The sequence below is a fragment of the Sylvia atricapilla genome, chromosome 2 (genome assembly GCF_009819655.1).
Source record: "Sylvia atricapilla isolate bSylAtr1 chromosome 2, bSylAtr1.pri, whole genome shotgun sequence".
In the NCBI taxonomy this organism is placed as follows: domain Eukaryota; kingdom Metazoa; phylum Chordata; class Aves; order Passeriformes; family Sylviidae; genus Sylvia; species Sylvia atricapilla.
Window position 1 is genome coordinate 26,461,613 of NC_089141.1, and position 27,649 is coordinate 26,489,261.

The 27,649-nt window shown below is 49.3% G+C and overlaps 2 protein-coding genes across 2 annotated transcripts; one reads left to right on the forward strand and one right to left on the reverse strand.

Annotated features, from left to right (window-relative positions):
* The first annotated feature begins 3,295 nt into the window (after positions 1-3,295).
* Positions 3,296-11,560, forward strand: LOC136375547 (solute carrier family 25 member 33-like). Its single transcript, XM_066341112.1, has 7 exons — positions 3,296-3,360; positions 7,509-7,685; positions 8,223-8,300; positions 8,611-8,711; positions 9,301-9,367; positions 9,561-9,841; positions 9,942-11,560. The coding sequence occupies exons 1-7, from the start codon at positions 3,320-3,322 to the stop codon at positions 10,139-10,141; spliced, it is 945 nt and encodes a 314-aa protein (XP_066197209.1). The 5' UTR covers positions 3,296-3,319; the 3' UTR covers positions 10,142-11,560.
* CLSTN3 (calsyntenin 3) lies at positions 11,263-26,977 on the reverse strand. Its single transcript, XM_066341111.1, is given in 19 exon segments — positions 11,263-12,092; positions 12,174-12,391; positions 13,768-13,903; positions 14,027-14,172; positions 14,603-14,773; positions 15,856-16,082; positions 16,553-16,701; positions 16,884-17,041; positions 17,826-17,882; positions 18,928-19,090; positions 19,170-19,282; positions 19,570-19,839; positions 20,460-20,645; positions 21,311-21,460; positions 21,771-21,979; positions 22,460-22,655; positions 23,957-24,079; positions 26,768-26,936; positions 26,939-26,977. Coding segments are annotated over 19 exon segments (3,051 nt in total). The 3' UTR covers positions 11,263-11,921.
* Between the last annotated feature and the right edge of the window lie 672 nt (positions 26,978-27,649).

The window sequence follows — 27,649 nt, forward strand, 5'->3', positions numbered from 1 at the left end:
GAAAAGCACCAGGAGGGGGTTGCATGATGTGTGCTGCCTCCCATGACATTAGAGTGCTAGAAATAAATTGTCTTCAGAATCAAATCCCATCTTCTTCTTATCAAAGGAATATGCTCCTCTGCAGGGTCCTCTCCAGATTTATCAGGTTCACTTCATCTGCCCAAAATGTGGCATCTGGTGCAGTTCTAGACAGTAGGTCATCCTGCCTGCTCTCCTTACAGCTTTGAAATGCATGTGGCATCTACAGCCAGTTCTGTGCCAGCAAGTAGGATGTATGGCTCAACAGGAGCAAGCCTTTAAAGTCATAAGAATTGGGGCTGGAAGTACAACATCCACACCAAACATGTTTGGGGAGCTTTGCTGTCTTCCTTGGTCCCATGGACGGCACACCAATTGGTGGTTGATGTGCATGAGGTGTGCCCTATGTGCAGCTTAGCACCACCAAAAAGGAATCTCGTTTGGAACCTCACACCAAGGCTGTCCTGCAGAACAAATCCCAGCCCAGGGATTACTGAAAAATTCATTTTGAAAGCACACTTCTGGCATCCTGGAAGGTTAAAATAAGACTCATCTGCTATTACCAAATGCCAGTCCTATGTATGCTCAGTGTGATCGAGGGTTTGCAAGAGCACTTGAAGAGAGAGGGATGGGGGATGCTGTGGATGCTCCCAAATGACTTCCAAGATGAAGAGATGGGCAACGCTGCTTCTAAGTAAAACCAATAGACCGCACAAAGACATGGAGAAGGGGAGTGTAGGCATTGAGATAAGGCATGGACAGAAATCCAAAAGCCATCCCAGACTGAGCAGGGGGGAAGACATGAAGCAGTTTTGATTTGTAAATATTTGCAACAAGGTTTTGGGGTATGCCCATGACACCAGCTTGTCCTTCTGTCTCAGGACAGGGAAACACTGCTCTATAAAACCAACCCCCACAGCCTTCCTTTTGAAGAGCTGGGTGGCCTTTTATCCCTTAGAGTCCCAAAAGACTGTGATGCAACTGGAAGGACCAGAGGTGGCAGTGGTGGCAGAGCATGCAGGACAACCACAGCTGCAGTTGTTGGTGGATAGGTATCCTGCTGAAGCCACAACTATTTCTGCTTGCAGGCAGAAAGCAAAGGGTCTGATCTAAAGTCAACAGAAAAAGAAGCAGAGTCAATGCACCACTGCAAGTGAAGTGTAAATATTTTGGCACCAATAACTAAAATATCAAGGGGCCCCAGTAACTCTTGGAGAGATGAGAGAAGCAAATAGCACAGCTCCTGAAAAGGCCATTCCAGGCTCTGCATCCTTCTGCTGTGCTGAATACCAATATTCTGCTGAAGGTCCTGGGCCTGATAGAAACCAGTGACAAAATGAAAGTCTCTGTCTAACTATTCCCCATCCTACCTTTGTGAAATTCATTATTTCTTTCCAGGTGCAAAACTTAGCACATGCTTTTAAAGAATGGTGTTCTACACTTCCAGGCTATTGCTCCTATTGATCTAGATCATTTGTATACAAATTTTCTCTACCAAATCCTTTACAACCCCTCTCAGGTTAATGTTGCCTGCAAATTTTAATAGATTCTGTTTTCTAGTCCACTGTAAAAATTACTGAAAAAAAAAAAAAAAACAAAAAACCCTAATAGCACACTGAAAACAGATCTCTGTAGGACTCGATACTTCTTTCCAGATAGACACCATAGCATCAAAACCTAATCTTAGAATTTTCCAATCAGCATCAGATTCTCCCAACAGTGATTTCAGTAGATCCAATTTCCTGCGTTTCCTAATGTGCTTGTTAGACTATCAGAGAAACAGAGTAAAAATCCTACTGAAATAAAAAATATAATATCTGTTGTTACTTTCTTGACCACAAGGACAAGTCTGCCATGAAAGATTGGTTTAACTTGAATTCTTCTTTTTGCAAATGGAAAATGTGAGTTGTCTACTTATTTACTTGTTCCAGTATCACAGGGGAAGGCAGTAAAATTATGCTGGCTGGTCAGTAATTAATATTTTTTTCTCTTTTTAATTTTTCTTTTTTAAAATATATTTGTCTTTTTCCAGACTTCTGAACCTCCCAATTGTCTAGACATCTCAAAGATAATGGCCAGTGGGACATTCTCCAGTTCTCCAGCCATCACAGGATGAAGTTCTTCAGCCCTAATTGGTCTGAAAACCTTGGCATTGCCTGAGTGCTTAGAAATCTAGAATGACTTTTGCCCCACTTGTAACTGGTGCTATTTCAGGTGTTCACCTAGCCACCACCACAGTGAAGACAAGTGGAAAATGGTTGGAGTTTCTAGGTATCTTTGACCAGTTTCCCATTTCATTGACCAGAACGCCAATCTTTTTACTGGTCTTCCCCTCATTGCCCAGGCACTGTTGATGAGCTGATAGTTCCATTCTTTCCCACTGCAGATAAGGTACTGATTTCCTTTTCAAAGTATCTTTGTTCTTAATTGGACTCAGTTGTTAGTCTCCCTTAATTCTTTCTCCCTCAGACTAAAGGCAGCAATTTTTTTCAATCCTTTTGCTTGAGTGGCCAAGGTAGTTATTCCCCTTTCTGGATTCACTTCCTACATTTGTCTCGGTTGTAGCAGCGTGGTACCACAACAGCACACTCAGTCCCGTGTCACTCAGCGCTATGAGTGAAGTCACAGCAGTACAGAGCTGTTCTGACAGCTTGTTTCATCTGACCTTCAGGCTATCCTCCTAAACACATAAACTGATCTGATGTGTGCCTTGCTGGCAACAGCATCATGTTGATGTACATTCTGCTTTTTTTAAGGGAGATGATATTCAATGAACTCTGATGCGCTCGGAGACTGTGCATTTGAGAAAGCAACAGAGGGTCTTTTGCCCCTGAATATACTTCATCTTTCTCACACTGATCCTCTGAACTTCGGAGTCATGGGTCTAATTTATTCAGAGGGCTGGGGGGTTTTTTGCGGAGAACATTGGCCCGTTTTCATATGACCCCAAACATCCGAAGAAGCGTCTGTGGTCCCATGAATGAGGACGAGCGTCAGGAACGACTTGGCCCTGCTCTTGGACCCATCGCTTTCCCGTGCTCAAAAAAATCAGTTTGCCTTGCCTCCCCCTACTTGCAAAACAAAGTCGAGTTTGTTTAAGTTTGGGGGTCGGTTCGGAGCCGATGGGGGGTTGCTGGTTTGTTTTGAATGGAAGAGCCTTGAGCGGCCAGGCCGAAGGAGCCGTGCGAGCCGTCCCCCGTACATGTGCACGGAGGAACCGCGCTCCCCGGCAGCGCCCCGCCCGCCCCTTCCGCCGCCGCTGCTCCGGGCGGGCGGCGGCCACCGCGGCGGCGGCGGGGCCATGTCGCAGCCCGGCACGCTGCTCCACCTGCTCGCCGGAGGGTGAGTGGGTGACCCGGGAGGCGGGCGGGGGCAGGAGGTCGCCCCGGGGCGGGATCCGGGCCGCGGGGGCAGCAGCAGCCCCGCCGGGAGCAGCCGGGGCGGAGCGGCCCCGCCGTCGCGGCTGTGCCGGGGCCGGAGCGGGGCAGCGCCGCGGGGATGTCTGGCTCCGCGGTTTGGGGAAGCCTCCCTGTGCGACGTGGGCTTCCATCCAGCCGGGGATGCGGGGCAAGGGAAGCGGGGCGCTGGAGCAGAAACGCCTCTTCAGCGGGGCAAATGTTGGGGCATCCGTGTGTTCGGGAGGGCGGCCAGCTCTCTCTATCAGCGCATGGCTGAGATTCCTGTGTGACTTTTCTGGCTTTAAATAGTGCGGCTGATTCTGGTGAGTCAGGTGTTTGGGTCCCCGCGGTGCCTCTCTACATTAGGAGCGTACCCTTGAGCAAGTAATTTGTCCCGTGGCTTTTCCCCCTTCCTCTCTTTAAAGTCTCAAACCAATGAGCTTCAAGTTTATGGCGCCCTAAAGCTGAAAATAACGTGGTCCTCCGGACTTTGCTGAGTGACTGCAGAAGTCCTCTGCTTAGGCAGCCACCTAATCCCTTTCCAGATCCCACCAACTTGCTGGAGTCTGTGTCACAGTGAAGCCTGTGATACAGCATGTATAATAAAGCACATAATTCAATTGCTTTTAATTTAATTTTTAGTTGATTTCCAGTTTTCTGCAGCTAATGCAGTTCTTATGCCAGGTCAATCTTTGCATATGTGTGCTTGTCCTCTCTGTTTCCATTGTTATTTTGTAAATGTTATTATCTTTTATTAATTTATCCTTTGAACTATATTGCATCTTAGACTTTCCTTCTTAGCCTAGACATTTTTCTTTCTTAGCTTTTGTCTTAAGCTTTTCTTTGTCCTCTTCCACCATGGTTCCTGAAAAACTGAGAGTTTGGCTAGTGACAAGAATGTCACTAGTGGGAACTTTGTCAGTCTGTATCTCGTCCTCATCCATTAAGCAATGCTCCTGAATCACACCTAATTAAAACCCCAGGGATAATAATGTAGGTAAGAGATGAATGAGAAGTTCAGTGTATTGCTGCACTATATTTAATATTACTGGTTTATGTAATGAAACAAAACAGGGTTTCATTCATGAAGGAACAGTTCTCCACTTTATCTTCCAGTAGAGGAACTGGGAACCAGCCAAAGAAACCTGTGAGAGTTTTGTTCAGAACTAATGCAAGAACACAGTTCTTCCCACATAGTGCAGTTAAACTCTGGGAGTCCTGGCCACAGGATAGTAGCGGGTAAAGGCTTTTTATGTGTCCAGGAAGCATTTTAAAAAGATGAATGAAAATGGATGTGTTGAAGGCTACTAAAAGCAAGGCAACATTTCCGGCTGAGGAAATCCCTGAACTGAAAATTGTGGGAAGCTGGGAGAGTATTCTAGAGGTATTTATCCTACTTTTCCGTAGGTGACCTTTATTTGTCTGTGTCCTAGGCAGAAACCTCGTTTACCTGCAGGTTTGTCTGATCCAGCATTGCTGTTCTTAAATGAAGGTCTTCAACCCGTCTCAATTTTTGGCTAGCCTAAATAAGAGCTAACATGAATCACCAGTAAGCCTTGTCCCCTCTGTGCATGTGCTTATACACCTTTTAGATAATTTAAAAAATGTTAAGAGTTTATTTCATATCTCTCAACTAATCCTCTTTTTCTGTCACCTCAAACTTGTTCATTTTCCCTTTAAAATGTGAAAGCAAGATCTAGAGGCTAAGTACCATTTTCTAAGGTAAAATTACCCGCCTTCTTTACTTAGCACTTTTTGCCACGACTTTGCTCTGAGAGAACGTGTTGTACTCATTTTCAACTGCTGCTCTTCATCCTATTTTGCAGAAATTGCTTTAGTTCCTGCTTCTAGAGTAATGACACATTATTTTCCATTTTTCCTGGAACAAGAATTTTGCAGACCTATGTATTTCATAGAGTGTAAGCTGCTGTATCATCATGTAATGCACAGTAATGGAGCACAGTTGAGATTTCTTCTAGTTTTGAACAACTGGTACCCCTCATAGCTTTAATTAATGGGTATTCTTTTTTCCTCTTTAGTCTTGCCATTGAGGCATATTGGTTCATAGTCGCCCTTCATCTCACACTCTCTTTATGCTGATTAAATGGCCACTATGCTAAGGAGTAATAATTTCTTTAATTGTTATTATTGCTGTTATAATACTTTGTTATTATCTGTATGTATCAGTAGCTTCAGGAACCTGACCTCAGGAAATTTTTATATATGCTGGAAGCATGTGTTCAAACTCAGATCCTGACCATTGTGGGTGGGGACTTCTTGAAGAAATTAGATATTCAGAGAAAATTACATAAACTTTTGCTGCCCTATGCACTATTACAGAGAAGAATTATTAGTATATCAAGCAATTGCTTCTCTCAATGTTTTCCTGATGTATTGTTTGCTCAGCTTTGAGATAAGGGGTTGAAACTGCCCTATTTGGACCTTTTAGACATTGATCTGTCACCATTGTACTCAGTCTTCTCCTGAACTGGAGACTGGTCAAAGAAAAAACAAGCATGTAAGGCTGGAGCCTACACGAGACAGATCAATAGAATCTATGGTGAAGGACAGGACTGTTGGACCTCTAAGTGAATATGGTCTGTCTGGGAAGAATCAATGTGGCCTTTGTATAAGGAGACCCTGCCTCATGCAACTCTGGATTGCTGTGTAGGCTGAGTCTTGGTGTCTGTGCCTGATCAGATTGTTCACCCAGAGAACCTGAGCCAGAGTGTTCACTGCTTTGCTCCATGTTGTCTTCTGAGCTGGACCCAAATTTGGGAGTTACATTGCCAGACTCCCACGACTCATCATAGACCTGCTGAGGAAAATTGCTGCTGAGGGACTGCTCTGCAAGTCATCACCACATCTGCCAGATGTGTACATCTGCCAAGGGCTTGACAAAGCAACATGAGTGCTATGGAATAGCTTAGTGAATTGCTGGCATCATGAGCTGCATAATCTCCTAGCTGCCATATCTTCAACTCTTGGATGTCAGTGCAATAGGCATCCAGGCCTCTTTTTTTTTTTTTTACCCCCATTCTTGTTGGCAATGAAGCCCTAGGAGCAAAGGCTGTGAGAATATTGTGTATGTTCACTGAGCTGTATAGACTTTTTCAAAATAATTCTTCAGAACTCTCACTATTTGCCGTCCTACATTGTCATATATAATTCTAATGATATACCTGACTCTTCCCTGATATCTTGTAGTTCTTTGGTTAGCTTTTCTTTCTTTGGAGCAGAGTGAGCTTTTTACTAAGCCTCCATCTTCTGTGAAACAAAGCAACTTAGACTGTAGTGGATGTGAACGATTGTCCATTTGTCAAAGCCTTTTACATGGCTTACATGAAAATTCATCTCAAAATGGTCTTTCAGGTACTGAGTATCCCCTAGAAGAGTGGAGTTATCAGTCGAAAGATTTAGAGGGGCAGAAGTTGAGAACCAAATGTATCAGTTCTGACTTGTCCCTGGGTGGTAGAAAGGGAAAAAGGGGATATGTGTTCTTTCAGCAGTCGTCCAATGTGACGAGACCCTTTGATGGAGATGGTTCATGAGTTCCAAAAATAGGTTCTGCCTGCTGAAGGTCAGAGTCCTCTTTTATTGAGCAAGCCAGGCTTGGAGAGAGCCTGGTTGCTGGCAGAAAGTACAGGTCTTGCTTACAGGGCCTTGCATATGTGGGTCTGATGTAATTATGGATTAAAGACACGGGCAGGCTGAGAGGTGGGAGAGTTCCGTGCTGCCCCTCTGTGAGCTGGTGCAGCTGTGGCGAGGTGTGGGCCACAGTGCCTGGTGACCTCAGCAGAAGGCTTTGCAGTGAGGGTGGGCAGCAGAAATGTTTGCTCTGGGGGACTGCTGAGTCCCCATGGACTTGGGACTCTGTCTCAAATACTGAGTAAGGTTTCAGAGTGAGGCTGCCAGATGATGTCCTGAGCTGAGCTGTTACGTTAATCAGTGTCAGAGCAGGAGGTCATGTGTGACACAGGCTGGGGTACCTAACCTCCTGTCCCAGAGGGGAGAAGTTGTGGACAATGAGGGTCAGAATTCTTGCCCTCTTATGGCACAGAGGTCATTCTTACATGTGCTGCTGTGCTCTAGATGCGGTGGCACAGCTGGAGCCATCCTGACCTGTCCCCTGGAAGTGGTGAAGACACGTCTGCAGTCATCCCAGCTGGCACTGCGGCCTGTGTGCCTCCCAGAGGTACAGCTGCCAGGGGTGAGCGTGAGGCTCATGAATCCCACCCCACCACCTCCTGGAGTGCTCAAGTTGCTGAGGTGAGTCAGACAGGGCAGTGTGCCTGTTAGCACCAGGGAGGTGATGTTTTGGCTGTGGGGTGGAGAGTGTGAGGGGAGAGAGAAAGAGAGTTGAGCTGAGGCTCTGGAAGCCACAAGTGCAATAGAAGGTTTGATCAGAGCACAGGTTCATCTGCTTCTCACCAGTGATCTGTGCTCTGCAAGGCAACTTAGGGAACTGTGAGAAATTTCCCAGCTAGTGATTTGATCAGACCTAGAGGGGTGGCATTATCAAGAATAGGGTGCAATGACTAGTGAAAAGTGTCCCTGCCCATGCAGGGGAGTTGGAACAAGATGATCTTTAAGGTCATTTCCAACCCAAGCGGTTCCATGATTCTGTGAAAGAGAAGTGGAAAGGAGAAGTGATTGGAGAGAAAATGAGAGCAGGGCAGAAAAAGGATAACATGGGAGGTGAGGAGAGAGTGCTACAAGAAATACTGAAGAACAAAGGAGGAGGAGGAACAGGAGAGCCCTCAGCTTAGTTATTCTGCTGATTTCTCTGTTCATTTCCTTCTGTAGGGCCATCCTTGAGAAGGAAGGCAAACGGTCCCTGTTCCGAGGTCTGGGTCCAAACCTCGCTGGGGTTGCTCCTTCCCGGTGAGTACTGCTCCATGACAGTGCCTCATGTCGTACACTTCTGAAGGGACCAGTGTCATAACTGTTGCTCACTTTGTGAAAGCAGTCTGGGCCATGTGCTCACGTGCCACAGGACCCCTTCACACAGACATCTTCTGGAGCTTCTGATCATAGTGCTAAGATGATTGCTGTGGGCTGGGTATAAATGGTATCTGACATCACGTTAGACAAAACTGTGCTGGAAGTAAGAAAAGTTGGAGTGAGACTGCAAAGTGGTGTCTCTGCTCCTCACAGGGGAGCTGTAACCTCTTCTGCATTTTTTTCCAACCAGGGCTATATATTTTGCTGCCTATTCTGCTACTAAGGAGAGGCTTAATACTGTCCTGGTACCAGAGTCCAAGAAAGTACACATGTTAGCAGCAGCCTGTGCAGGTGAGCTTTTTCTGTCTCAAATCAAAGCCAAGAGGTCCTTCTGTCCCAAGATGCCTATGTGTTTCATTCCTTCTCCATTGCTGTTCTGAACTTTTCTCCCTCCACACGTGGAGGAGTTCCTTTGGTAACCAAAATCTTTCTCACTCTTCATCTTCTTAAGCTCATCTCTTGAAGTCTAGTCTTTACCCCTGCAGCTGCTATCATGCACTCTATTCTGCTGTGAGAGGAAGAAGGCACTGTGTAATTTAGACCACTCACGGAACCATTTCTCTTGATATATCCCAGTTCTCTAACAAAATCCTCCACTCTTGCAAAATTAGCATGCTGTTTCCTGCCTCTTTGTAACACCCGGGCCTGTAGTAGGGTTTTGTTGGAGGCAGAGGAGCTAATTAACACTAGACAAAGGCTGGAATAGGGGAGGAGGAAAATCAAATAGTCTGCCCTAAATATCTCTTCTCAAGGTCATTCTCAAATTGCAAATGCCTGCAGCTTGCCAAGCAGAGCTCAGAGAGCTGATAGATCAGCACCTCTTCACGAACTGTCAGCGTGATCCTGGCACTCACAGCTGTCTTCCTCTTCTGTTCCCCAGGCGTTAGCTCAGCCACACTCACCAACCCCATCTGGTTGGTGAAAACCAGGATGCAGCTGGAAGCCAGGTAAGGCAGGCCAGCAGTGCAGAGCCACTCCATGTCACATCATGGTTTGGCGGATGGCAGGCAGAGAGAGGTCTGTGATTTGTCTTCAGAATGTGGCAAGTCATAGGCTGGGCAAGAGGCTTATGGCTGTGCTCACAGCAGCACTGTAGGTTGGGCTGCAGTATGCTGTCCTCACCCTCTCCCTTCTTTCCAGGGTGAAGGGGGAGATGGCCAGCAACGCTCTCCAGTGTGCCATGCACGTGTACCGCACTGAAGGCCTGCGTGGATTTTACCGTGGGGTCACTGCCTCCTATGCCGGAGTGTCAGAGACCATCATACACTTTGTCATCTACGAAGCACTGAAAAAGGAGCTGAGAAACAGCCAACATTCCCATTCCCCATCACTCACAGTTCCAGCAAACAATGATTTCTTTGGACTAATGGGTGCTGCTGCTGTCTCCAAAACATGTGCTACATGCATTGCATATCCACACGGTGAGTGGGTCCACTCTCCTTGCTTCTGTTCCCCTCGAGGGGAGATGCCATGCCTGTAGGATCCATCTGCTAATGCAGGCTCCCCTTCTTGTCTCTGCAGAGGTCATTCGGACACGGTTGCGGGAGGAAGGGTCGCGGTACCGTTCCTTTACACAGACTCTGCAGCTCGTGGCCCGTGAGGAGGGCCCCTTGGCTTTATACCGGGGGCTGCTGGCGCACCTGATCCGCCAGATCCCAAACGCTGCCATCATGATGGCTACCTACGAGCTCATCGTGCATTTGGCCTCCTCCCCCTTGTAAGCTGTACCACTTGGCTGAGGCTGCTGTGGAGGTACAGGGACATCGTGGTCCTCACACCTGGTCTTTTGCAGTGCTCTGAGGGGTGGTGCTTTTTGTCACAGATCAGATCTTGGGTGTCAGGCATTCTCAGGACACAACGACTTTTTTGTGCCAAGTTTTTTTGCTCCAGTGTGCACAATGTATGGGGGGTTTTTTGCCTTCTGGAGACTTGAATTATTCCAGTGCTTCAAGATGTCTGGGCACTGGTTTGACAGTGCCTTAGCCCCAGCATGTTCACTTCTTTTGGACCCGGTAACAACCGTACATGGGCACAGTAGGGCATGAAGACAGGGTAGAGCTGAAACATGTGAGAGAACTGCAGCAAGCAGAGATCTTGTGCTGCAGCCTTTGCCCTCAGAGGGGCTCTTCCACTCTCACCTACTGTACTGTCTTCTTGCCCCTAAGGAGGATTTCTCAAGCTTGGCTGCCAACAAATAGCAGAATTTTCCTTTGGGTCCTTCACATGTTGCAGCCATTGCCCCAAGATGTGTCAGGCAGCTGACAGCCTCTTTTTTTCTTGCAGAGTCTGAAAAACCAGACCAAGTAGATCCAGGAAAGAAGCACAACCTGCTCTGAAGCATTATCCTAACAACTCATGCTACTGCTGGGCTCAGAGCCATGCTGTGCTAGTATCTGTTGTGTTTCCATCCCCTCCTTGCTCAGCAGAAAGAGGAAGATGCCTCCTTCCCCCAGAAGTGCTGGGGCTGTTCTACAAGCTGGAACCCCTGGTATAAAAAATACTCTATCATACTGATAAAGAAAGCAGATCATGTGAGAAGATAGATGAGGCTAAGGAGATTTGGCCTGTTTCTGTTGATACACTAAGTGTATGGAAAAAGCCTTATTTATTTTATTTTCCTGTGTTCAATAATTTAGTTTGCTGCATGTGCTACATTTGCCCCTGACAGGCTTTAGTGCCTTCTGTTCCTCTGGGGGTCCCTAGCACTGAGTCCTGGGGAAGGCTACATTGTGTTTACAAAGTATTTTGACTCTCAAAAAGGCAGGCAGTTGGGTCCTGAGTGATGTGTTTTTCTTGTTTCATCACATATGCCAAAAAATGTAACCCTTCCCCGAGATATGGCAGTAATTTTAGTAAATACTCTGGACAAGCTTCAGTTTCACATTAGAGGCTACACTATTTCTTTCCCTGGTTGTAGTGAAAAACTGCAGAAGTCCTAAATGTTTTATTTGAAATCCATTTATTTTAAAATCCACTTTGTTTCCTCATCTTTCTTACCTTCACTCATTTAGTATTAGGAGTATTGACAATTTTACAAAGCGACACAAAGCTGCAGTGGTTTGTTGGTTGTTGGTTTTTTTTGTTGTTTTTTTTCTTTTGCATGAAACGAGAATAAACCTCAAATGACAACATTGAAAAAATATACAATATATATATATAATATCTGGGGAGGGGTCGTGAGAAACCCCACTCTGAGCCCTATGGCTGGCTCTGCCTTCCAGATTTCCATTCTCCTCCAACACCTGCATCAGTGTGAACTGTGCCACCATCACATGTAAGTGCCCTAACACACGTTTCTGGAGAGCCAGATGGGGGGTCAATAATGTGGGGAATGTCCACAACGAGAATGGCAGAAGATGAAGGAACATGGGAGGCAGAAATGATCAGTGAGGGAGGAGCACATGTGTACACGGTGGGGCTGGAAAGAAGTTGAAAGTAAGACACCTCCTCCTTCCTGCCATATGTTTTGGGGGGATCCACTGGGCGGGTGTTTTAAAGCTCCTAGTAGCGGTGAGAGATGTCACTTTTGCCGATGATGTGCCGGTCATTCATGTCACTGCTGTCCGGGGAGTCGGGTGTCTCCGAGTCGGTGCTGTCGTCATCATCCTCCATGCCCTGGCCAGCTCTGCCCTCCACACTCCCTGCTGCCCTCTCCTGACAGCTCTGATAGGACTGGGGAGGTGAGAGAGGCATAAGGGGAAGGTTCACAACCCAACTGCCCGCCCAGCCCCAACCACACTAGCTGCTCCTCACCTCCATGGGGTTGACGATGATGGTGAGGGCTGAGTCGTCCCAGAACATGTCGCTGTCTTTGCCTCCAGTGCTGGAGTGCCCCGACTCAGCGGCCCCAGGGACCTCCTGCCCCACTCCCCGCCGGTGCAGGGAGTGGATGCGCAGGATGCCGAGGATCACCATAAGTGCCAGGAAGCCCACACACACCACGATGATGACAGTGGCAGCACTGGGGACCACTTTGAAGAGAGAAAGCGAGAAGCTATGTCTGGAGTCTGTCACAGAAACATGCATTTCCAACCTGACATCCAGGAAGTGAGATCCCTGGGCAGAGCTTGGGTTTTTAGTCTATGCAGGAACATAGCCTGATTTGTCTGTGCCCCTGGGCACAGGCAGTTCCTGTGATGTCAGCCCGGCCTGTAGACTCTGCACATCTTTATCTGCAGAATTCACCGGAATATGTTGCACCGTATATATCTGTATCCTGCTCTTGGGTGGGAGAAATGTGTGCTGGGGACAGCCTCTAAGGGCTCGAGGATGATTTTCAGAGAGTGTGATTTCTGTGCAAGCAGTAGAGAAAACAAGAAGCCAAAATATGCCTTCATTGCATATGGAGCAGATGTGAATGCTATGATGGATTTCTAATTAGTGCTGTGGCAAAAGCCTGGCTTCTCCACAGGAGAAAACCTGAAATTCATCTAAGACCCTTAGCCCGACTCCCATGTGTTTGTTTTAGGCCGTAGACTGAGCCTTAACTCCCCAGATAACCACCTTCCCTCCAAAATCTATCTAGGCCCTCCACGAATTTGTTTATGGTTCTGTTCAGCAGGGACAAGTTTGCTGCTGCCATCAGGCAGAGCTGGGGAAGGGAGAGGCAAAGGCTGGCACACAGACAGGCTGCCCCTGCAGTGCCAGCCGCAGGTCTGGACCAGCTTGGGATCAGCTACTGCAGGAAGCTAGCTTAAAGGTGCCTTGCTTGTTCCCCTATGACAGGGGACCAAAATGTCTGTAACGAGTCCCAGAGTTTTCACAGCCCAGGAGGAATTGATTGGAGTGTGGTCATGCCTGAGGCACAGGGCTATCAGCACAAACAAACATCTAGTCAAGCTTTGAGGCTTCTCTCTTCTCTGTTTTGGGGGCAAGAATTCTCCTCATCTATGTGGTGCCATCTCCTGTATTGTCCTGCCTTGCTGACCACCACCTACTCCCATTTCTTTCTTTAGAGCAGTGGCAGTCTTGACTCACTTTTCTCTCCTGCTGTTGAAGCTTCTTTCTGAAATTACTTTACACAAGCCCACACAGCACCTTTGCAAGGTGCATGAATGAAATCAGCTTACAGTTATTCTTTTTAGACCCTCTGAGGTGTAGATTTCAGTCTGCTTCTACATCAAGAAAATAATATCCCACAAGAGGACTATTGTTGCAGCATGCCCTAAAATACAATTTGACAAAGACTGCGGTCCAGTGGCTAACAAGTGGAACAAGACAGCATAATGAGAATCTGATAATGGGTGCAGGGAGCCTGAGAGGAATCCTCCACTATAGATTCTGCCAGGATATCAGTAAATCAGCGTCCTGGTCTAAAGGAAAAAACCCAAAAGATAGTGTTACATACTTGGGTTGCTGTGGGTGCTTGCCAAACTGTGTCCAGACAGCTCGGCAGGTAAATGATGGCCTCGGTGCACAAACTGCTGGGAGCTCAGAATATGGTTAGGATGAGCAGCTCGGTTCATGTTGTGGAGAACATTCACCTGCAGAAAGACCAGAGTGAGGGGAGTCAACCCTGTATCCAGGGCACATTCTGTGCATTCCCATGCACCACATCCTCCCCATGCATGCAGAAGAATCTCTGTGTGCATGTAAAAGTCTTGTACCTCGACAGTAAACTCATTGCTGGAGTAGCGTCCATTCATCTCAGTGCAGGACAGGTGAAACTTCCTTTCATAGAGGGCAGCACCGTGGTTGATGTGGTAGGAGACCTGGCGTAGGATCTCCTCGTAAACTGCAATGCTCTCCACGCCTGAGACAAGAAGAGAGGTGAGGAAGCTCCTGCTCCAAAGTCAGGGAAGGAAGAGAGCAACAGTCCTGTTATTTTCTGGAGAGCACGGAAGTGTTGTAACAGTCCACAAGTTGTGGGATATGTTGTCCCTGTCATGTCATGCAAACTGCTACTGAGACCTGAGAACACCAAACCTCAAGGAGTAAATCAGGAGGAGTGACACAAGCCTGGGTGGGAGCTGACACCATGTCCCAGTACTTTGTGCTGGAGGAAAAGCCACCTCCCCAAGGAAATGGTCTGCGACTTCCAAAAGCCAGGAGTTCAAGAAATGGTTACATCTCAGTGTCACAAAGTACACCAACACAACCTAACCTCAAGTGCTTCTCCCAGTGATGCCTGACAGTCGGTGACAGAGGAATAACAGATAGCTGTGACCGTGGAGAGGACATACCTGTGATGGTCAGGTAGGCAGAGGTGTTAACGAGCTCCAGGCCCCGCTGCTGCAGCAGTGCCCCATCCAGGAGCAGGTACTCCCTCTCTGGGTCCAAGTCATCTCCTACCAGTGAGATCTCGCAGCCATCCAGGTTGTGCACAATCTCATCTGACATTCGTGTGTCTGTCACTGAGATGCAAACAGAAGGAAGATATGGCCAGAAAGCCAGACAGCCACCAGAGAAGGAAGGAGTTATTCAGAGGGGTACCTGCTTACCTAAGAGTGCTCACATCATATGCAATTCTCCACCTAGCACTGACCTTAAGTAAAATCACTGTCAGTCTAATTACTTGTTGCAGGATGGTTCTAATGACATTATCTATGCACATATTAAAGTCACTTTATTTTGGAACAACATACTATTATCAGTCTGGTTCATGATAACACATCTTGGCTGTAAGGACTTTGTTATGACAGCGTGTAAATTAGGAACAGCACTCACACATTCCCAGGCCCTGCATGCTTTTGAAAGCTTTTCCCTGTCTCACACTGTTGGTTACCATGGTTGAGAACGTATCTTCTTTAAAATGGCAACCACATCGAATAACTAACTGTTTTCAGCAGGATTGAGAACAATCTGCTCTTAAGTCAAGGAACTCATCATTGTATGAGGGAAGGCAAAGCTTCTAAACAGAAAAGTAGGAGCAAAACATCCCATTACCAGAGTGGATATGAAAGAAGAGAATGGACACAGAGCACAGGCTGCAGAGAAATAATCTGAGCATGATGGAAAGAAATTACACAGGATACTGTATAGTGTGAGGAAATTGACTGAGGAATTCACAGGAATAAGTGAGGCAGGAAGAGAAGGAAGGGAGCAAGAAGTAAGAAAAGAAAGCAGGAGAGAAGAAAGTAGGATGAGACTCAGTAAGTGCAGGAGTAGAGAGAGTAACAGGCAGGACATCCAACCAGCACTGGATTCAATAAAGGGAAATGTAGGTAAAATGTAAAACGGATTAGGAATGAGCAGCCTGGGAAAGAATTAGGAGAGAGTGAGGCAAAGGAACTGAGTGGATAGAAAAAGTACAGGGAGGAGCAGAAAGGGATAAGAGCCGATTAGCCTACATATTGACAGACAATGTGCCTTGCTTCTAAATTTGTAAACTCTCGCATTCGGGTGTAATTACAGGGGCTCTAGTTCCTCTGCCGGACTGCTACTCTTGTAGGTCTTTTCAGTTTGTCTATTACACCTTGCCCTGTACTCCACTCACCGGTACCGTGCCAGTTCTCATCCTTCTTGGCCTCCACCTGGTGAGAAATAGAGCAGGTGATCTGGAGATTGGGGAACAGGGGAATTCCTTCCGGAGCCTCAAAGTCTGATGCAGGATGAGCAAAGTGGGCATTGCCACTCAGCAGGATCTGGGGAGCATCAGGCTGTAGCACCACAACATAGCCTTCCACATCAGGAATGGAGACGCAGGACTCCTCACTGAAACACCTGAAAAAGAGCAGTAGAAAACATCAGTTGCCCCAAGCTTCCAACAAGAACATTATAAAAGATCACGTCCTACCCATTACTTCTAGGGAAGGGAATATCCTTTTTCCAGCATGTTCCTAAAGCTTCCCTACAGCCTGCTGCGCAAGGCAGAGACGTGTGGTAAGAGTGACACCACTGGGATCTGGTGACTTGGTCACATCTACAAACACAGAGAAAATTAAAACCAGTCCACATGCATGGAACACTGCAAGTGGAGGCTGAAGTTCTGCATAGGCACTAGGAACCAGTACGACAGTATCCATTTGGATATTAGATAATTGATCGTTTCTTTTCAGGAAGATTTTCTACCCATTTTGAGACCATCTTAAACTACAATAATTTTAAAATACAAAGTGAGTCAGTGTAACTTGTGTCAAAAGAGAGGCGACCCTCTTCTGAACTGAGCAGGAGGTGCTGGTTTGCCCACTCACTTGACAGCAGTAGTGAGCCTGAGCGGCCGGACCCCAGGGGTAGCAAAGCGCAGTGAATTCATGTAAGCCACGTGCTGGATTGCGTGGTTGAAGGTTTCCACATCATCACCCTCCAAGGTGAGCAGGGACTGAGAGGGGTTCACATGAACCTAGACGTGGAAGAAAAGAAAATACTCATGGTTCCTTGGCAAATGACAGGAATCCAGGCTGAGAGAGACACATAGGAGAAAGGTGGGGAGCTGTCTGAGGTGGGGGAGCAGGCAAAGTCCTGGGACGCAAGGCTAGGGAGGAGAGTGGAGGAGACCCATGCAAGCTGGGCAGATGGGCATACCTTCATCCCTTTGCCCAGACTGTCGAAGTCACTGTAATCAAGCCCCTCACGGCAGGCATACAGGCATTCAATAACCTCCCGGCTCTCCAAGCTACCAGGGCGCACAGTGAAGCCAGCCAAGTAACCATGGAAGTAGTGGTGTATCGACAGAGGATCTCCTGAGGGAAACATGGGAGGTGGAGGGTGTGAGAGACATGGCGAGGAAGAGAGCAAAACCACGGAAGCAACAGTGTGAGGGCCATGCAAAGGTAAGGGAGGTAGAGAGATACAGAAGGGGACATGGGGCATGAAAAAGCCCAGACAACAAAAGCAACAATGTGAGGGACACACAGATGTTAAGGGTGGTAGAGAGGGACAGAGGGTTGCACAGGATATGGAAAAGCAAAGACAACAAGAAGACAAGGGATGCTGAAGAAAGGAGATGAAAATTTTTGAAATTCCAGATGGGGGAAAGCAAGAAAAACAGACTAACAAAAAGACAAGGGCAGTGAACAGTGGGTAGCATAGAGAAGTTTCTATCAAACTGCTGAATGCCAGACGAGAACAATTTCTTGTCCCCTTCTCACTCTGCTTCCTGTGAGGGCTTGTAAAAGAAACTACACTTTCTACAGATAGATAGGGATGAGGTGACATCTCCTGATGTCTCTAATGGCTATTGTGTTCTTCCGAGACCAGCTTTAATGATCAGGCATGAGTACTCTTTCTCCACACAAAAAGCATACTCCAACTCTCAAAGCAGGCTGCAGTCCTTCCATCAGCCTTTTCATGCTCCACAGGTACCAGGGTATCAAGGGCCAATCTGCCAAATAAGGGGTTTCCTCCCAAGGTGGTGGGAGGTGGCAGGACAGGACTGGGGAAGCTGTATGAGGAAGGTACCATGCAAGAAGTGATAGTCATGCACTGTCAAGAGGGGAAGAGACCCATCTTCTTTCTTTTCCCTACCTTGCACAGAATCAGTGGCGTTCTCACTTCCCTTGGTTTTCTCTTTGTTTTTTTCCTCTGCAAAAGGAGAACATCAGGACGAGCAATAAGGCATTGGAAGATGGTAGTTACAGGGTCAGGCAAGTATCTATACAAGGGCTTGTATTGGCCAGTCCATGAAAACAGTGCCAAACAGTGCACCCTTCAGCCCTAGAGGCAACACATCACAGATGACAGAGGGCAGAATTCCTCTCATGAAGCAGATGGTAAGACTGTGTGATGAGTAACTGACTTAAGGGAGAAACTATAGTGTTAGCAGTTTTTCAATCCTTTCCCAGTGTTATCTATTTTGGGAATTAGCCATGTTCACAACAACCTATGTCCTCAACATCCCTTACACACTCAGATAAATCCAGGAGAGGGTCCCAAGCTGATCAGTATTGATTGTCTGCAAAACACCAATCAAGAGAGCACAGTGCTGTGGGAAGATCTCTGACTTTAGAGAAGCAGCAGTATAGCAAAATATTTGATCTTGCTAGAAATTTCTGCTGGAGTGAAGGCAAGCAGTAGGCAAATTACTTTAGATCTGTCCTGCTTCAGTCTATTAGGAGAACTGAAGGATCTGAGAACTCCAGCCTTGCAACTCCACAGAACAGGTTTTAATCTAATAGTGGCCTAACTTTGTTCCTAACATGATTTTTGTCTTTGAACCCAATTCCTGTACAGAAGGATTTAAGACTTTTTCATATAGACCCTCAAGACAGAGAAATCCCCATCAACACAATCATCAGCATAAATAGTACTGCTGCTTTCTGGTGAAAGGTTTTGATAGAAACGCCAGTGCCTGAATGAGGTACAGAGTTTCAACTCTCCTTTGCCTGAAAGTTGGCTGTCCACTGCATATTCTATGACTGTTGTCCAGGAAGCTGCCAGTGACACTTTTCCCTGAGCTGTTATTACCTTGGCCAACAAGGAAGGAAGGAGCTACTCAAGGAGGCAAGATGGCTGTGCTGTGGTTTGCATCATTTAGTATTGGATGGTGTTCCTTTCACCTCTCCTGGGTCTCCCTCCACCCCCTTTCTTCCCACATGGGAAGGGCAGGGCTTGGGGAGGGGGCACTCACCAGCCCAGCAGGCCCCGATTATGAGGGAAGGCTCCGGCCGTGGTGGGTGGATGAGGCCATTGTCATGGATCAGGGCAGGGTCGTAGGAGACGCCATCCACGTACAGCGTGACCGTGGGGAACTCCAGGTTGAGGGCGTAATGGTGCCACTCATCATCGCAGACCTGCGGCAGACAGCAGGGCACGGCATCAGCAAAGGGCAGAAGGAGCAGGGACATGGGGAGGACACAAACCCTTCCTCACCTGCTCAAGCTTCCAGAGGAATTTCACAGGCCTTGCGCTTTCCAGCAGCGGCCAGTAGAGGAAAGAAATCCGGCAGCCATGCACAGCCAGAGAATAGTGCGAGTAGCCATCCTCTGCCAGGGACAAGCACAGGGAGTTAGGTGTCACGCTCCAAGCACTCCCACTGGCCAGAACCCAGAAGCCCACGCTGCCATACGTGACTGGTACTCAGCACCACGTGCTCAAAGGAGGCTCGAGTGCTCCAAGGAAAAGGGACACCTAAAGAAGCTGTGTCCCTAAGGAGGAACCCCTGCCCTAGTCCTGCTTTGGAACATCAGAGATATACCCCTGCAGGGACAAACCCTTCTAAGGAGTTAAGAGGCAGTGGGCAGAAGTGTCACCACCCCAGGAGAAGTCTCACCGCTCTGCACTGTACTGCAGATCACCGTCTCCTCTTCCCGCCTGCCTTTGCCGGGCATCACTGCATGCTTCATCCACACGGACAGGGTGAAGTGGTCACTCAGCCCCTCGTGGCCGTTCGGTCCATTCACCACAGGCACCTGGGCAGCCTGGCTGCCATTGAACCAGTAGATGAGGCTGCTGTCCTGGCTGTAGTGCACTGAGAGCCGTGCCGTCCAGTTTGCTGTGGGGCTAGGCACTGGCAGCAGGTCAATCTCTCCTGAGGCAGCACCTACCGAGAAGGGAGGGAGTCAGAAATGTTGGCATGGGAGAATAAGGAGCCTGAGAACTGGGGATCAGACAAAGTGGGCCCTGGAAGCCTAACTGTAATGTCTCAGTGCACAGGGAGACAAGGAGTTGCCTACAGGCTTCTCCTATCTGGAGAAGAATGGTGACTTTTTGTTCAGTGCTGAGGAAGTCCCACAGACTCTGCATACTGGGACAATGCACATAAACCCCAGGCTTCCTAGCAAGGAAAGCACAGGGTAGTCCCTTATAAAACCAAAAAGTTGTGGAAGTGTTCAGTGCCAGGTTGGATGATACTCTGACCAACCTGCCCTAGTGCAAGGTGTCCCTGTCTCCGGCAGGGGTGTTGGAACTAGAGGATCTTTAAGGCTCCTTCCAGTCCAAACCATTCCAGCATTCCATGAGTTATGGGCAGGAACACCCACTGCCCCTCAATGCAACACACAAGCTCCGTGTCCTCCCACCCCAGTGACCACAGCAGACGTGAGGAATGTGTTCCCTGGCTCCTCTGCTGTGTAAGGCTCAGCTACCACAGGGAAGCCCCCCAGAGGGAGGGGCAGGGTGCTGTGCCACAGCCGCCCTCAGCCCAGGAAAGAACCGATTCACCACAGAGTTTGCGCAGTGACTTCTCTGAGTAGTTATCCCGGTCACAGCCCTTGGCCACGTGGTTTGTCTGCAGCTCCACCGTGGCCTGGATGTTCCACAGCGGCTCATCACAGGTTTCCAGGTGAATGGTGGGGAAGAGCGCGAGGCTGCCTGCACCAGGGGTGTACTCAATCCTCTTGTTCCAGCCTAATGGAAAGGAGTGAATTAGGAACTGGATTAGGAGAGGGATTAGGAACTGCCCAGGACACTGGGCCAGAACACCTGGCATACACACAAGTGGCATCTATGGACTAGTCCAAGTTTTTGGCCCTTTCAACACTGGAAACACAGCTTTACACAGCTGGCATCAATGCATGGAAAGATTTCCTAGAAGCACAGAATCCAAGGTCCCAGCTTCTACAGCTAATACTGGTGTGTCATCACTCTGTGGTTGGTCAGCCTCTCTTATCAGGCAGAGCAGGTATTTAGCCGCGTTGATTTCTCTTTAATTCTAACTGACTAAGGTGAACCCACAGGAACATGACACCACTGGAAAAGCCAAATATCTTCCAGAAGAGCAGCCCCAAAAACAATCTTTGCCGAATACAGTCTGTGAGCCTTATCAAACACATGGCAGCTCACAGTACTCCAAGGAATGATTTTCCAATGTTAGAATTTACCTTTCAGTGGCTTTCCAACAGACTTAGACATCTGCTGCATCCCCTGATGGAGATGGGTTGGTGCCAGAACTGAACCATATATACGGGCACACAAATTTATATGTGTATATACAAACATTTGTGATGAGCAGGACTGAGTAGTAGCTGAGCAAAAGCGAAGAGAAGAGATAAATGTGTTTGGAGGTTTCATACCCTGCCAGCTGGGCTTGCAGGTGGGTTTCACCTGGATTTCCACTTCAGCATCATCAGAAGCCCTCTTCTTTCCACAGTCATAGGCTGTCACTGTGAATTTGTAGACACGATCCGCACTGTACTGCAGCTTCTCCGTGTTCTCAATGTTCCCTGGTTTGCAAAACAAAGAGATCAAGGTAGAGGACAGGCAGTGTCCTCAAAGACCTTCGTTCTAAAAATCACTCCTCTCTCTGATCAATGACAAAAACAACCAAAAAAGAGTTGAGTCACTCTGCCCAGTGTCACTTCGTAACAAGTTATAGCATCCCACAAAATGGATGCTGCTGCTCTCATCACCAGGACAGATCAGCAGTGCTGGAAAATTTATATAGCACAGCTCTGCCTTCAAATGGGGCTGGCAGAGAAGGAGCAGAGCAAGAAAAACAGGAGTGATGTGCACACGGTGGGCAAGGATTCTTACCGTCATTGTCGATGAGGAAGGGAATATTTGGGGTCAGGATCTCGTAGTAGCAGATCTGGCTGTACTGCGGCGAGCAGTCCCCGTCGATGGCCTCCACACGCAGGATGCGGTCATACAGCTTTCCCTCCGTCACTGCCACACGGTACAGCTTCTCCACAAAGACGGGGGCAAACTCATTCACATCGTTTACTCGAACGTGCACCGTGGCCCTGATGCAGAGAGACATCAATGAGAACTCATGGGCTGATTAGGAGCCATGCACCACCTAAAATTCAGAGTAAGTCATTCTTTTAAAGTGCGCCACTCCGATTTTCAGCTGTCAAAAGCAAGGACAAGGAAAGACACCTTGATTTCTATGCAGCAGTGCTGTCACACAGGTGCTGGGACAATGGTTGCCAACCACTCAGAAAGAGCAAAAGAAATAATAATGCAATCTGGACCTCCTACCTATATGCAGCAATGTAAAACACCACTTTTAGAAATTGTTGTCAAATAGCCCTCGTTTCTGTATTCACTCATGTGACAGTCAGCAAACTTTTCTCTTTGGGTCTTGTTAGCACATTGAGTTACAATATCATGGCTAGAGAAAAACACTTCTGGCTAAAGGAAGTGTTTCCATAGCACCTTTCCTTTGTGTTTTTGTCACAGATCACATTTTGTAGCATGCAGCAATGTCTGCATGAACTTACTTGTGTGATTTTTTGGTATTTGCTCCATCAGGTCCCTCTCCACAGTCATAGGCCTGGATAGTAAATGTGTGCTCCTTATGCGCTTCACAATCCACTGGTTCCTTGGCCCGGATCAGCCCCTCTCCTGTAGCTTTGTCCAGGATCACAGCTTCGAAAGGTACCCCTGAGCCATGGATCCTGAAGCCACAGATTTCACCTGGTACACACAAAAACAGAGAGGAAGGGGAGAAAGAAAAGGACTGAGGAGAGCACAGTACACCTCCTTTCCTTTCCTTTCCTTCCTTTCCTTTCCTTTCCTTTCCTTTCCTTTTCCTTTCCTTTCCTTTCCTTTCCTTTCCTTTCCTTTCCTTTCCTTTCCTTTCCTTTCCTTTCCTTTCCTTCCTTTCCTTCCCTTCCCTTCCCTTCCCTTCCCTTCCCTTCCCTTCCCTTCCCTTCCCTTCCCTTCCCTTCCCTTCCCTTCCCTTCCCTTCCCTTCCCTTCCCTTCCCTTCCCTTCCCTTCCCTTCCCTTCCCTTCCCTTCCCTTCCCTTCCCTTCCCTTCCCTTCCCTTCCCTTCCCTTCCCTCCCCTTCCCTCCCCTTCCCCTTCCCCTTCCCCTTCCCCTTCCTTTCCCTTCCTCATATTTTCTTCCTTTCTAACTTACAATTCCCATTCTCCCCCATTATCATCCTTCATTCTGAGCAGTTTTTGCTTCCCTGGGAGTCCCTCCTGCTATCCCTTACAGCCATTAATGGTGCAGATTGCCATCTACTGGAGAATACTCCCACAGCAGGGAGTCCTGACCAGCATCACGAAAGATTGAAGGTTACAAGGCTCAAGCTATATTTATTAGTGCTACACAGACACAGTCCTGGGAGAGCACCCTTATTTCTCCTCTGCATTCCTCAGGGAGGCAAAACAGGCCATATACTGCAGATAGCCAGAGCAGGAAGATCCATGATGTCTCATCCACCCACACACGCAAGATGCGCAGAGTACCGCAGGGAACTGCAGATAGGGTCACCTAAACCCTAAAATTCGGCTCACAGGAACCACATTTACTCTCCCAAAGCTGAGGAAGAATGCATGAGGAAACTCCAAGCATGGCCTAGGCAAGCACTTGGAATACAACCATTAAAAGCCTCGCCTGTTGTTCCAGGGATTTGTGCTCACTGTGAGGGGATGTAGCACTGCCAAGGAAGTGTGCCCTACCAGCTTTCTCCAGGGCTCACAGACACAGCACTGTGCATGTGATCTTTGGAAATAGCAGAACTGCGTCAAAAAGTAGCTGGCTCCACCCTCAGTTCCTCTCCCTAAGGAAACAGCTCACAGCATCCTAAATCAAGCTGTGCCCAAATTGCCTCCAGACTTCACTAGGGACCTCCTCCGGAACAAGGTTTGGAGGTGACTGTTTCCTGAAGAGAGGTAGGATCCAGCACAGGGATGAATGTCACTGTGTCCCTGCCTCTCCATAAGCGTGTCCCTGCCTTCCAGCCCTGCCAAAGCTGTTCCCCACCTACCTGCATAGCGCAGTGGGGCATCCTTGTCCAGCGCGAACAGCGGCGGGTTGAGCAGGACGGTGTTGTCATTCTCCATGACGATGCCCTGATACTCGGCTTCAATCCATGGTTTGTGCTTGTTTGCTGAAGCAGATTTGGGGCAAGGGATGGAGGACAGGAATGTATTAGCCACCAACTGCAGATACAGTAGGAAAAGAGAATAATTTCATCCCTTGGCAAGTAACAACTACCCCTCAACACCTTCTTCTCTAGAAATAAAGACATCTAAAATAGGCTGGGAGGAAAAAGTTATCTTTATTTAGTTCTACTCATGGGAGACCTCTTCAGAAACAATGTGTTCCTTCTTGTGTCCTCATTACTATCTTATTAGCAATAGGTGGAGAGACGTCTGGGTGCCCAAAAAAGATGGAGCAGTCAAAAAAAAAGTGAAGTCAAAGAGGCAGAAGTAGCCTCAGCCTGCAGACAGACCCCAAATACTAACCCTCTTAGCTCAGTGAAGCTGTAATGGAAGGATCCAGCCTACATCTATCATTGGGGTATCCCCAGGGGACAATGCAGCCATTATTACTTCTGCCTAGCACCCTCTAGACTAAGGCCCAGGACCTACACAGGCATGCCCAGTCACCTTCAGTCAACCATCCTATGCACATAACAACCTATTCTGAGAGTCCCTTGCCCTTTCCTTCCCCACTCCATGGTGAGCACCATATTCCTTTGGCCCCTCCTTGCTAAGCCCGTTGGCTGGAGCCCAGCCAGGTTTGGCATGGAGGCAGCAGCCAGCAGGAGGCTCTGAAAAATGTCACAGGCCCAGAAATAGCAAATTAATCTTTATCACACAGGCTCCGGGGCAGGGAAAGGGAGAAATAAAGGGGTGAGGGGGAGGGAAGGGGAGGGGATAGGAGAGGAGAGAGAAAAAAAAATCATTACAAACCCCTCCCCCATGCCCACTCCCAGCCAAATGGGCCTCAGAGATTATATTACATGGCCTAGTTACAACCCCCATTCCCAGATAATCCCCCACTCTCCCACCCCCTGGAGACCAAGATTTATTACAACCCAGCAATACTTTGAGCACAGCATGGCTCAGAGCTGGTGGGGAGTAGGATACAGAGCCATTCCCCTCAAGGGCACTACTTCCAATATGTTGAATCCATCCTCTGCAGCACAGTGTCCTCTGAAAGGCCATACTGGCATGGCCTCATGTGTTGACTCAAAAGGGGCAGCATCCTGTGCCACCAAGCATTTGTGCATTTCGGGGCCAGGGGGTGCTGCCAGGGGTGGCTGGGGGGCCAGCAGAGAGGGTGACAGGTCAGCGAGGGGATGTCCCAGCAGGGCAGATCCAGCCTGGTGTGGCAGCGAAGAGCGTGGGTTGGCACTTCTCCACCACCGTATTGATTGAGATTATAAAGCATTGCGTAGGAAATCCAGAGAAACATCCATCCTGCTCAGTATGCAGGTGGAATCCTCCCTGTGTGCAAGTGCCCGCGGCTCCCCCTGCCCCTCCATTGTCCCCACCGGATTCCATTCTGCTCCGGCCCTATCCGTGCGCCACACCACCGAGGTGGGGATCCAGAGCTATAAATGCCAAATGTGCCCTGTTGCTGGGGTAACAAGCTGATGGTACAGAGATAAATCCTTTGCTGCATCCACCTGCAACTTGGGGATCACCAATCTGATTTCTCGGGAAATGAGTTGTTGGAGAATAAAAAAACATTTTAGGAATATTTTTAGGATACAGACTCCTACCAGGATACAGACTCCTACCAGCTTCAAGAAAGCTCCCGTCAATCTAATAAAATTTTCCAAAGGTGGGCAGATGTTTCCGAGTGCAAATTCACAAAGGAGATGGAGAATCCAGAGCATGAGGGGCCTCTCCTTGCCACCCAGCCCCATGGAAGCAGAGCAGAACAAATGAATGCCCCTGCCAATGTCAGGGTACACACAGCTCTGCGGTGCACCCGCCCCATAGCCCTGACTGTTCCAAGGCATGGAAAGCACCCTAAGGTGTCACATTCCCCAGTGAGTCCAGAGTCCCTCAAATGTTTACAGATTTTCCCACCCTGTCAGATTATCAACACACTGACTCCCCTCGGATGAATCTCTCCCGCTTGTCTCTACAGCCACAGATCTAGAAACCCACATCTTTCTCCATCACTCTGTGAGCTCAAAGAATATCTGCATTCAGAATGTTAGAGCTGTAGCGCTGGGGTGGTTTGGGGGTCTTTTATCTTAATCACGTAAAATACATAAAATCAACCTGCGTCGCTAATGCATAACTGTACATAAACTGTTCCTATTGACAGATGGTAGATGGATGAACTAGGACTGGAGGATGGAGCTAGGGAATGTGTTTTACGAACTGCAGGGTTTTGTGGAGAAACAACATATTCTCTCCCATCATGCTACAGAGGGGATGGGAATCTAAATCCACCCAGCGATAACCAAACAAAAGCAAGACAAGTGGGTGGAAAAGGGGAAAGCGCGAGGGGAGCCCTAGGAGACGAAAGAACGGAGAGAAAAAAAGCGGCGGTAGGACGACAGATGGACAAAGTAAAGAATGGGGATGGGATGGCATGAGGGCGCCCGAAGGGGCGAAGAAAACCGGAGCCGCCGGGGACCGCGGAGATGCCCCGACGGAAACGCGCGGGGCGAAGGCGGCGGACAGCGCGGAGCCGCACCGCCACCGCGGGGGCGGATGGACGAGCCGCGGCGGACGCGTCCCTCCAGAGCCCCTCCGCGGGCGCTGCCGGCGGGTCCCAGCGGAGCGCCCGCCGCCGCCCGGGACCGCGCCCGCGGCGCTCCGCCGCTCACCTTTGTTGGAGGCGCTGCCGGGCAGCGCGGCGCAGAGGCAGAGCAGAGGGAGGAGGACGGCGGCGCGGGGCCGAGGGTCGCCCATCGCGGCGGCGGCGGGTCCCGGCCGGACCCACGCCCTCGCTCCCGCGGCGGCGGCGGCGCGCAGGGACGGCGGCACCTCCGGCAGCGGCTCCGCGCCCCGCCCGGCCCCGCCCCGCACTGCAGCATGACGTCACGGGCGGCGGGGGGCGCAGCCAATGCGCGCCGCCGCCGCGCCAGGTGCCGCGGGACCGGGATGCGGGACCGGGGTGCGGGACCGGGGTGCGGGACCGGGATGCGGGACCGGGATGCGGGGGCAGGGTGCCCCGGCCGCTACTGGCCTCCCAGCCGCGGGCCAGGCGGTCCGCGGAGCGCGGCCACGGCTGCGGGCGCCTGCCCGGGGAGGGGGAAAGCTTCGACACCGGGCGGCTGCTGAGGGACGAGGAGGGCGTGGAGATCGGGGGGATGCTGGGGAGAGGGGCTGCAGACCGCACCCGGAGCCCGGGCTCGGCCTCGGGCTCGTCAGGGTGGAGCTGCCAGCCCGCCGCCGCCTCTCCTCGACGGGGTGTCCGCGCCGTGGGGAGCGCAGGCCGGGGCGCCGCTCGGACGAAGCGCGCAGCTACCGGCGTCAGGGTGTGAGGAAGGGCCAGAGAGGGAGGATTCCTTGCCGCTGGTTGGAAGTCCAGAGTTTAACACCAGCAGCCCCCGAGGAGGACGGAGGGTGAGGAGGTGACCCGCCGTTCCTAGGTCCTGCCCAGCCGAGGCGGAGATGCTGGAGCAGGGGCCGTCCCGGCCCTTTCCGCGCCCCGCGGCGCGGGGACTCTTACTGCGGCGGGGGGCGCGGGCATCGGGCCGCCCCGC